The sequence below is a fragment of the Anopheles cruzii genome, chromosome 3 (genome assembly GCF_943734635.1).
Source record: "Anopheles cruzii chromosome 3, idAnoCruzAS_RS32_06, whole genome shotgun sequence".
Taxonomy (NCBI): domain Eukaryota; kingdom Metazoa; phylum Arthropoda; class Insecta; order Diptera; family Culicidae; genus Anopheles; species Anopheles cruzii.
In genome coordinates, this window is record NC_069145.1 from 42,722,254 (window position 1) to 42,733,785 (window position 11,532).

Sequence of the window (11,532 nt, forward strand, 5' to 3'; positions counted from 1 at the left end):
TGAAGTAAAATTATGTTGCTGACAGTGGAGCACACCGTGACGGTATGTTAAGTACAAACGTTGAGAAAACCATAATTCACGTCACCTTTATCTGTGAACAAGAAAACAGGAAGCCGTTACATTTCTATCAAATGTGTTACAACCCAGAATGGCACAGCTATTTAGGACAGCTCCAGTTTTCTCCGTATGCTATCCGTGGCTCCGAAACGCGTTAATGGGCCAAAAAGCTTAACGTTCCGTGTTGAACCGTGCGTGGTTGCATTGTTGTACAATGTTTCACGTGTGCAGTCCCTCTGTAGTTGCACCGACCGGTTTAGGACGGTTAAACGTTATTATACCTATATATTTTTTTAAATAAACACAATGAAACAATGGAAATAGTTATAAACGTTTTTTATTGTCTACTTTAAATGTTTTCCTTAGGGTAACGGGGTTAAGGTGGAAAACTTTTGTCTTTCAAGGGAGCGAGTCACTTTTCAGACTTCCTTTACGTTTGGTGCAAAAAAATAGGACATATGACATGGTTTTGTTTTAGGAAACTTTTTATTTCAATCTTCAAAATGAAATTCACGAGAAAAAAAATAAAGTAACCAAACGCTATTGAAGCGGCGATTCTTAAATCCTGGCAAGAGACCACCATTTCTCATGCCGTTCGAACAATCGAAATAATTCCTTCAGGTCATTCATCGATTCGTTAGCAAGAACCGATCCGTAACTTATGCTAACCTAGAAAGGACACATGTGGTGCCCTAAGCTCAAACTCAACTCCCTGAAACTCACTCCGACTCCGAGCCAGACACCGATTTACGGGATATCGGCGATGCTTGCCGGCTACCCGATCCCGATCGAGATCTCGATCGAGATCCGGACCGCGATCTGGAGCGGGATCCTCCACGAGGGCGACTTCCGCTACGACTACGGCTTCCACTATGGCGACTTCCGCTGCGGCTGCGGCTGCGGCTTCCACTATGACGACTTCCGCTGCGGCTGCGGCTTCCACTGTGACGACTTCCGCTACGGCTGCGGCTTCCACTATGACGACTTCCGCTACGTCCACGGCTGCCAGACTTCGACCGGCTGCGCGATCTAGAACCACTTCCCGATCGCGACCGGCTACGACTGCCACCCGATCTTGACCGTGATCTTGATCCCGAGCGTGACTTGGAACGTGAACGGCGGCCGCCCGATCCACTGGAACCCTCGTCATCCGAAGCGATGCGACGCTTACGCTTCTTGCCCTGGCCACCGTCACCACCGGACTCGGCACCACCCGATTCCTCGCCGCTCGCAATCTTCAACCGACTATGATCGCTATCGGATTCGCTCGTCGAGACGGTGGCCTTGGAAATAATGCGGCTCTTCTGTTTCTGCGACAATCCTTCGTCCGCCTTTTGCCGCTTCTTTTGGCTCGCCCCCGCTCCGGCGCCCTTCTTTCTGCGCTTTCTACCGCCATCATCCTCTCCATCGCTCTCCGAATCACTCCCCGGTGCCTTCTCCTTCCGCTTACGATTGCCTCCCGTAGACTTGCGACCCTTCTTCTCGCCCTTCTCACCCTTTCGCCTGCGCTCCTCTCCACCGCTTCCACCCATCGCACCCTCGCCACCACTCACGTCCGAGTCCGAAATGTAATCCTTGCGCCCTCGGCCACCGCCTGGCTTCTTCTTCACTTCCGGCGGTGGTTCTGCGAAAAACAGTGCGCCCTTGGTCTTCTCCTTGTACTCCTGCCGCTTCAGGAGCATCTCCTCGTGTGCCTTCCGGCGCATCTCCTCCATTCGGCGCCTCTCGTCCGCTTGGCGGCGCTTGAATTCTTCCCGCTCCAGTTCCTGCTTCTGTCGCAGCAATCGCTCCTCTTCGTCGATCTTGCGTGCCCGCGACACGTGGTACTGGGCCTGCTGTAGCAGGTCCTGGCACTGGTTTGCCTCACCTTCGGCAAGCGCAATATTGTAACGAGTCTTGTCACCATGCACCGCCAGGTAGGTGAAGTACTTGTGTGCCAATCCCAACTCATGGACCGCCTGCAGGACAACACTCAACACCGACTTTTCGTCGCGCAATACGAACGTTGCCAGTCGCTGCAACACCAGTGCTATGTTAAACAGAAGCACCGTGTCCTGCGGGGCGACACGTCGCGCCTTCAGCAGTGTCATTTTTGCCTCCTTCAACCGGCCACCGCGAAAGTAGGCCCGGGCCAAATACTGCATCACCTCGACGTTGTTATGACGGTAGAACTTCTTCAGGCAGTTCTCGTACATCTGGATGGCGCTAACGTACTGCTTCTGCTCCACGTAGATGTGCGCAATGTTAATCCACACGTCGCAGAAATCGGCCGTTGCTTCACGCACTTGTGCGAAAATATCACGCGCCTCGATGATGCAGCCCCGGTGGGCCAGTACCGCTCCGATTCCGTTAGCTGCCCAGATGTTCTTCGGATCGTTACGCAGCACCTGCTTGTAGATGGCCAGCGCTTTCTCTTGGTGTTTCTTCTCCTTCTCCTTGTCGCGGTTCGGTTGGTGCAGGCTCTGAAGCCAGAAGTTACCGAGGGCGATCAGTGAATAAGCATCACTCGAAGTGGCCGGATTTTTGAGAATCGTTTCGAAATTCTTCTGACCGAGCGTCCACTGCATCTTGGCCAGATGCAGATTGCCGAGCAACGAGCGTGTGTCCGGATTTTCCATGTTAATTTTCAAAGCGTCCTTGAAGAAATCGGATGCCACAAAAATCAAACCCTTGTCACGGGCCATGCACCCGAGCCGAAGATAGCAGTCGATGTAGTTCGGGTGCTCCTTCAGAATGTCTTTGTACAGCTTGTCCGCCTTATCGAACACAGCCATCGCTTCGTAGAGCCGGGCCAGATTGTAGGTCATCGTAACGGAGATCGAATCGTAGTACTGAGCGTCGTGCTGTGCTTCTGCTTTAGCACACTCAATCGCTTGCTCCAGCTTGGTCATGGCCTCGTCCAGAGAGCCAAGCCGATAGTTGAGCGCCGCCACGTTGTTCAGGATCTCGGGCGGTATATCTGCGTTTACCTTCTCGGTAAGAATGCTCGTCGCCGTACCGTACGCCTGCAGGGAACCATTGGGGTCGTTTTGCTCGAGAATTTGTGCCAACTCAATCCACGCCTCGACATCTTCCGGCAGCTGATCGGTCACCTTCTTAAGGTGAGTTTTGGCAATATCACGCTTCGACTGGGAGGACGATGTGGCGTACAGCGAGCCAAGAATCTTCATCGTTTCGTAGTTGCCTGGTTGAGCTTTGAGTACTTTCTCGAAGCACTGGGCGGCCTGAAAAACAAAAACGCATATTGAAATAAAGACGAACTACTCCCTCCGAAAGTAATAACCGTACGTTTTCAGAATCGCCCCGATAGATGTACATCTGGCCAAGGCCGAAATGTGGCAGTACGAAATTGGCCGGCGCAAATTGCGTCGATTGGTAGTAGTACTGAAAAGCCTGATCGTAGTCGTGTTGCACATGAAAGGCCCGAGCCAACTGATAACAGCTTTCCGCTCGCATTGCTTCGTTCTCCGTGTTGTGGAACGCATGCAACGCCAGATGCTGCACCTTCTGGTAGTCTTTTTTGAAGAAAAAATGGTTCGCCAGATGATTCAGCACCATCGGATTCGACGAATCAATGGTGTACGCCTTGGACAGCATCTGCACTCCCATCCGGTTCGAGTCGGGCTCGTGAAGATTCAGCTTCAAAATGGCCAGCCCCACCAGCGCTCCAACGCACTGCGGCTCGAGATCCAGTGCGCGTTGAAACGCAAGCTTGGCCTTTTCCTGGTTGTTCAGCTTCAGAAAGCAATGGCCCATACCCAAACGTACCGCCGCCGGACAGTTTGGGTTGGTACGAAGGGCCTTCTTGTAGAAAGCGAGCGCACCACGGTAATCTTTCTTGTTGAAAGCGATACAAGCCTTGCCGAGCAGCGACGGAATGTTAGACGGCGACTGGTTGAGCACGAAGTTAAACTGCGCGTCAGCTTGGTCCATTTTGTCACCCTCCAGCAAGCAAAAGTACGCCCGACCCAGCAGATGGTTTTGTTCGTACATTATGATTTTGTCGGCGGTCGTGTAGAGGAGGGTAGCCTTCATGAAGAGTTCACGCTTTTTGTCCTTCGACTTCTCACGGTTTGCTTCCTGCACGTAGTAGGCGGCCAGCATATCGTACGCTCGCATTTGGTCCTTTTCAAAGTCGCGATAGTTGATGTTGGCGTCCACCCGCGAAGCTTCCCTTCTTTCCACTCACCGAACTCACCGAAACAAAACTGAAAATACAGCCTCACCGACTGGCAGCAATTATGTCAAATTAGAAACATAAAAGGCGATTTGTTGGCAGCAATGAAAGAGAAACGATTAAAACCAATTATAAACCCGAATGGACACCGTTTTGGGACCTACGGGACAGAAAGGACCGTCGTCGGATTGAGGCGATGTCCTGAGTCTGGCCCTCGAGTGGTTTGGCATTTCTTTTTCTTCGGTTAGTTACTGTAAAGTTGTTTTTTTTTCAAAAAATTTCTTTCAATAAAAGTCATTCTACGTAAATCGACGCGTACGACGAGGCAACATTGCAGTGCGGCGAACATTGATCGTCCCGTTCGCAATGCTTTCGACGCGACAAAACCTAGCACATGCCACATGGGCACATGGGCCAGGTGTTGCTAAAGACTTATGAAGAATAAAAAGAAGCACTTAACAATATCCATAGCCAAAGGCATATGCTGCCGCACACTTCTAGTTGCGTCCAAGCCCGTGCCAACAACAATCGATCGATCGATTTGGATGCCTTGCTGTGTGATCCTTTCGAGAGTGGCAGACAGCAGGGCAGTCACCACCGCATTCAGTAACAATCGAATGGCCGCCATTTTCGTTCGAGCGCAATACGCAAACAAATGTTATTTCATTGCCGCGCAATTGGCATTTGAGCGGCATTCAGACAGGATCATATTAATGCGTGAAGGCTGGAGCAAGAAGCGTCGAAGCTTGTTTACTGCTTAAGCACGGATTTTTTCATCAAACGAAGAAAACTTGGCTGATATGAACGATTCAACATTCGATTTAAATAGTTTTTCAAATGCAATCAACAGAGAAATATTAGGTAGTCTAAAAAGAAATCCATTATTTTCACGGTAGATGCCTTCAGTGATCGATATCTCGTGAAGTATCGATCGTACAGTTTCAAGTTTGGGCTCGTTTTAAAGCTGATACTTTACACTTAAAAAAATGCTTTCACTGTTTATTGTTTGTTCTATTCGTTTGTGAGTTACAGGGTGTTAACAATGGAAGTCACCATAGAGAAAATAAGGTACATTTTACCATTTTTCTTCGAAAAAGGCGAAAATTCCAGCTAGGCGGCTGAAATTTTGCTTGTTGTTTATGGTGCCGATACTCTAACAGCAAGTTGTGATAAATTTTGGTTTCGTTGACCCGTTTCAGTTATTTTTGATGTAAAAGATGCTCCTTGCACAGGCAGACACGTCATCGAAAATGTCGATAAAATCACAGAAATAATCAAAATTGATCAACATGTTAGTAATCAGAGCATCGGCCAGGAGCTAAAGATTAACCATCAGACAGTTTTAAGCCATTTGCGCAAAGCTGAATTCACAAAGAAGCTCGATGTTTGGGCGCCACCTTATTTACACCAAAAAACATGATGGCTCGAATTTCCATCTGCGCAATTTTGGCCAAACGGAATGAAATCGAACCATTTCTTAAACGGATGGGTATTGAGGCTGAGGAAGGGGATACATACGACAATACTGTGTGGAAATAATCGTGGTCTAAGCGTGGTGAAGCAGCTTACAGGGTGGTCAAACCAGGACTTACGACCAGTAAGGTTCTACTGGGTTTATGGTGGGACTTGAGAGGAATCGTTTATTATGAGTTGCTTTCGTGTGGCCAAACACTAAATTCAGATCTCTACTGTCAATTATTGCACCGTTCGAAACTGGCAATTGACCAGAAACGACCAGAATTGGCCAACGGAAGAGGAGTTGTGTTCCACCAGGACAACGAAATGTCACACACGTCTTTAGGGACTCGCCAGAATGTCCGGGAGCTTGGTTGGAAAGTTTTAATGCATCCAACGTATAGACCGGACCTTGCACCAAGCGATTGACACCTTTTTCGCGCATTACAAAATTTCCTGAGTGGTGAAAACTTGAGATCAAAAAAGGATTGTGAAAATGGATTGCTCGAGTTTTTCGCCAATAACAACTAAGCCTTTTACAAGAGAGGCATTGTGAAGGTATTTTTAAAAAGACAACAAATTTTCCAACAAAACGGTGCATATTTGACGAAAATCGAACAATTTAAACCATCTTAAAAAAAGTTTTGAAGTACACGCAAAAATAATGGATTTCTTTTTAGACTACCTAATATTAAACAAGGATAGGACCGAGCCGACAAGGTTATTAAATCTATATTTAAACAAATATTTCTTTAATTTAAGTGTTTTGCAACTTATTTAAAATTTTATTTTTTTAAATTTGATATGTTTAACTGAACACGCTGTCACATTTCAAGCGAAAACCCTTTAATGATCAGTTTATCATCGTTTCATAATTGCTTGATTGTAGCAAATCAAAGATTTTTTCATTCCTGTGTAGTTTTTTATTGTGTGATAGGTTTTTGATTTTTTTATCGGTTCAGTTTGAACAATGAATAACCCCGTTGCACTGAATGCTTGAATAATATTTGATAAAAAAGATTGTTATCAGTAAGTATCATAATAAGCTAGTAAATTCATGTTGGAGGGACCATCGACAAACTACGATCTAGAGATTTAAAAATTCAAGGGATGACACCACGCGATAAGAATCAAGACGATTGACTTCAGCCAGCCAGATCGAGACAAAGAAAACATTTGGAACCATTCTGACCAATGGACCAATGGACAAAATAATAAATTGCGTCAATGGTTAACTCATTATGCATATTATTCGGGCCCGGCAATTTAACAGTTTGAACAGCAAAACCCAGGAGAAATGAGTGTAGGGCAGTAGCATTGAGCATGGCACGTGTGAGTTCAGGAGCACGTTTTTTTTATGAAACAAAATTTGGTGTCCAACATCGTTTTCAACGCGTTTTGACTTCGCGTGAATTAAAAATTATGTCTAAAGTTAGTCTCACGAGTCACAAAAAAAACTTGTGATAATAATGGTAGCAAAAGAAATGATTGACTGGAAGGTCAAATTTATTTAAAGTTTATTATTTTAGTTTGCAGATCAATATTTTAGTTTGCAGATTCTTCGATTCTGTTCTCATGTTAAAAACAAACATGAGAACTAAATCGAAGAATTTGAACTCCCTGCACGATGTGATCATTCCCTTCAGCGATATTAAAATCATGCACAACCCTCTCCTGTCCGGCGTGTGAGAAACCAGAAACCGAGTGCTTCAGGCGCAACTCAATTGGCCACTTAGTAGTCACCCAAACCGCTCTCGGAAGCCGCACTCGTGTGACATTGATATAGTGCTTAAGAAATTGTTTGCCAAGAAGCGCGGGGTTTAGCAGCAGAATAAAAAATGCACCAAAGGAAAGGCTAGACAGCCGGACGAAAAGAGTTGCAGCATATGCTCTGCCGAACCAAACCTGCACACTGGGGTGACATTCCGTTAAGAGGTCGCCACTTGAGGAAATTTCGTCCGCTGGCCTCGAACGCAGACCTTTTCCCACAAAAGTCTCACAATCACCCTTGCAGTGTATTTTCCTTTTTCATGTTTTCGGCTCTTCTGTCGGTCATGTGCATAATTAATCAATATTTACAAAACATCGGCACCGAAATGCGAATAAAAATATATTATTATGTTCGAACACCGGCACAGCACGAGTGTATCGGTTACATCCTGTGCCTTGTGTCCGGTCCCCGTGAATTCGGGAAACGCGATATCCCGCAAAGAGTCAACTTAACGTCAGCCCTACCGGCTGCGATTATTGTCGCAGTGCGGTTCATTATCCAGGACTGCATAGAACCCACAGAAGCACTCTTGAGGTCCCGATCAGTTCGTGATGATGCTGGTGGATTCAGTCAAACAGCGTCGTTCCTGCATGCACAGGAAATAATCCACCAGTCTTGCCCAGTTTCGGTTCACTTCACCCAAAGCTATCTCGGCAAGACCACCGACGAACCGTGCGCACCCATTATTAACGATATTTAATCCAATAATTATGGTATCTGTGCAGGGTATTTATCAATAATCCTGGACCCTCTCTTTTCACACGACCCTCCGCCGCGAATTATGGTTTTCATTCGAGTAAGAAAAATTGAACAGAGAACATGGTTTTGAGAAAGTAGTTTTCGGAAAACCACACGAATATGGACAACAGTTTGGCAATCAGCATTTTGTTTTGTTTTCGTTAACAAGAGAAGAACTTTGTTTGTTTTTAACAAAGTCGTCTTCGAATTGCTTCCTTGTTTTCACAGTTCATTTGTTTATATATGAACCACAGTACAGTAAGTGCCTTTGGCAAAAATGACTAAGCACAAACATGTATTTAGAGCTACCCCATCCCTCAATATGGTGGCCGTTTCATCATATTCCGGCCGGCCGCAGGCAACGCCGTTATCAATACGCATTCATTTTCTCGTCAGCTTCACAAGCGACAAATATTGACAAAACAACATCATCTACAATCATAACCCTCCGGTTGTAACTCCCCTGTTCCAACGGGAATCCACGTGGCTGCAGAAACTTGCAAACCCAAAGGGGTCAGCTCCGGCAAAGGATACGCCGGGCTGCAACCACCTCCAGCGCCAGCGCCTCATCAATGTCAACGGAACACAAAACATACAAACCCGCCGGAACATGCGCAGACAGCACCGCTAATCAAAATCAAAGTTGACGGAGTGGAAAATCTGTTTAATTGAAAACCTATGGTGCGAACCCATTCATCATCCTCGCGCAGGGGACAGTTACAGCACTACAGTAGCATTTAGTCCTGCTCAGTCGCTGATCCTATCGGTTCCTCTATCGCTCGTGCCGATCGTGATGCGCGCGACATCCTTTTTCATCCTTTTTGTTTTGGCCACCCTGGCATCGGTGGCCATCTTTTTTCTGGAGATACGGTAGCTGAATCAGGATGTTAACAACATGGCTACAGCAGCAAGGTCCTTCTCCGAACTTTTATTGGGTAGTCGTTAGTAGTTTTGTATTTACGGATTAGATCGATTACGATAGCATTATTTTTCCGTTACAATAGAGCAATATGTTGTAATATGTTGCTTTTGCCTGAAAGAAGATACGAAAGTTATAAAACATAATTGTAGAATAAGTTGATCAACACGATCAGTCTGAAGGCAGGTTGCCCAACAATTCTAAGCTTGATTTTAGTAGTAATACAGTTTTTGTACATTTTTGCAAGACAGCTCCTAAGACATTTTTTGCTAACACTCAATAAATGCATGAAGAGAGAGTTTTTGTACATTTTTGCAAGACATAAGACATTTTTTTGCTAATACTCTAAAAATGTATGAAGAGAAGGAAACATAAAAGGCATTGCTTTGTTATGTTTGAGTTAGTGTTGGATGCAAATTGCAAATTCAAATAACGTATTTTTCTGTTATTAATGACAAACATGGCCTTCCAGTTCCAAGTTAATATAAAAAATATTCCAGTAACTGATTCAAAATACACATTTACGATTCATCAAATTAACCAGATAATGTGCTTATTCGAAATGGTTCTGACGCTCATGTTTAGCTACGCAAGATTATACAATCCAGCTGAAATACGTGGCAGTTGTAACCGGAAATGGATATCCGTCACACGTTCGAGTTACAGTAAAGGAGTGTGCCACAGCTTATGCTATCATTTCCTAGAAGACCGGCACGAAAAGTAATGCAAAGACATGCTTCCGTTGTACGAACCCTCAATGCTCATTATTTACTTCCTTTTTTCCTCAGATCAACAACGATCGGAATACTCTGAGAGATGAGATTTAAGTTATTTTTATTTATCTTTTTTAACTGGTTTTTTATACTATGATTTAATTACTGGGCGATTATTCTTGAACCTAATTTGGATATACATAAATCAATGTTAATCGGTTTCAAATTTCCGTTTGGTTAGTATCGTTCCGAACGGAACCCACAGTCCATCTGATAAGGATACATTCTATTTTAGTTTTCGTTTATTTGTACTGTTGTAAGATCACAATATATTTTTATTCCATTCTTACTTAATTCAAAAGCACGAACAAAATACATAAACCCAAAAAACGCCGCCATTATGCTGCTAACGAGATAAAGTGTTATTTTTCTCCGGAGATACATCCTCCAGAGTTCAGCAGCCCTTCGGCGCACCATCTTGAACTAAATTAAAAGCCACTTCAAAGCCCCACTACATTAGCTGCACTCGATGAATAATTTTCGGGCGCTGGCTTGAATTAACTCCGAAACCACCATTTTGGCGGCGGTGATTCTGGAAACTGTGCAGGCTCATCATATATTCAGATGCCCGTCAACCACAGAAACATGCTACCCTTTGCCCTAGTTGTGCGGGGCAAGTATATTAATTTGAAGCGAGATGGCCAATACCGTGACGGATGCCGAGGGAACCCTAGCTGCAAGAATCTCTAGGGATCCCGTCAGGGCTTGTCAGGGCAGCGCATATTTGAATATTAACCACAAACTAGTCGAAGTACATTAACAGCCGCAGCGACTGGCTAGCGTGTTCTGGAAATACCCGCTCCCTTTTGCATCGCTGCCCAAGACAATCTATTTTCCGAGTCCATCATCATCATAATGGCAAATGAGTGTGAAAGTAGGAAAAGAAGGGAGCGAGACAAAAGAAGGAGACAGAGAGAGATTAAAACCGAAACCGAGACACAGAGATGCAGTACAAAATTAAAAAGGTACAATAAGGGGGATTTTTTGTGCAAACCCTAAACCTCTTCACTGATGTCTAATAAAATTTTATAAACCTATCACTCTCGCGCGCCGCTAAGAGCCGTTGACAAATACGCGCGCTGTGGCAAAGTAAGGACCTCAAACATCCCCTATGCTCGTCTCACCTCGGCCCAGGTCCTGTAGGTTGAGTTGATAGATAGGACAGAGTAGCCATTTCGGAAAAGTGTTCGTGTTTTTCCCCTTTCCCAGTTGAACTTGTACGATGCCCTAAATGCTGGAAAAGAGGGACGTAACGTATCTCGATTAGGGGATGAAGTCGGCGACCATCGCAACATATGTACCAGATCGGACAACCTCGGTTTCAGCTCGCTCTCGAAGGGAACGATCGGTTTTAATTTGAAAAGTATCCCCGAAATATTATCTCGGTGTCTATGCTAACTTCGAGGTGATGCTCGCTACACACAGCCCAGTAGCCGAGGGGCCACAGTATCTTTTCACGCGCATCCTCTTTGAGGGATCAAAAAACAGGGCGTTGGAAAATTTGCTGTTAGTACGTTTGCCCTTACCGGAGCGGCTCACCGAATACGCTACGTAAATATCAATTCTATAAAGTAGCGTTGGCTTCCAGCGACCGAACCTACAGTAGCCCTAAGAACAGCGACAGAACGATGGCCGCCACCAT

General features: G+C 45.4%; 1 protein-coding gene across 1 annotated transcript; it reads right to left on the reverse strand.

Moving 5' to 3' along the window:
• Positions 1–530: 530 nt before the first annotated feature.
• Positions 531–11,532, reverse strand: LOC128270440 (RNA polymerase-associated protein CTR9 homolog). Its single transcript, XM_053007838.1, has 3 exons — positions 11,492–11,532; positions 3,346–4,231; positions 531–3,281 (listed from the first exon to the last, which is right to left on the reverse strand). Exons 1-3 carry the CDS (start codon positions 11,530–11,532, stop codon positions 777–779), a joined length of 3,432 nt encoding a protein of 1,143 aa, XP_052863798.1. The 3' UTR covers positions 531–776.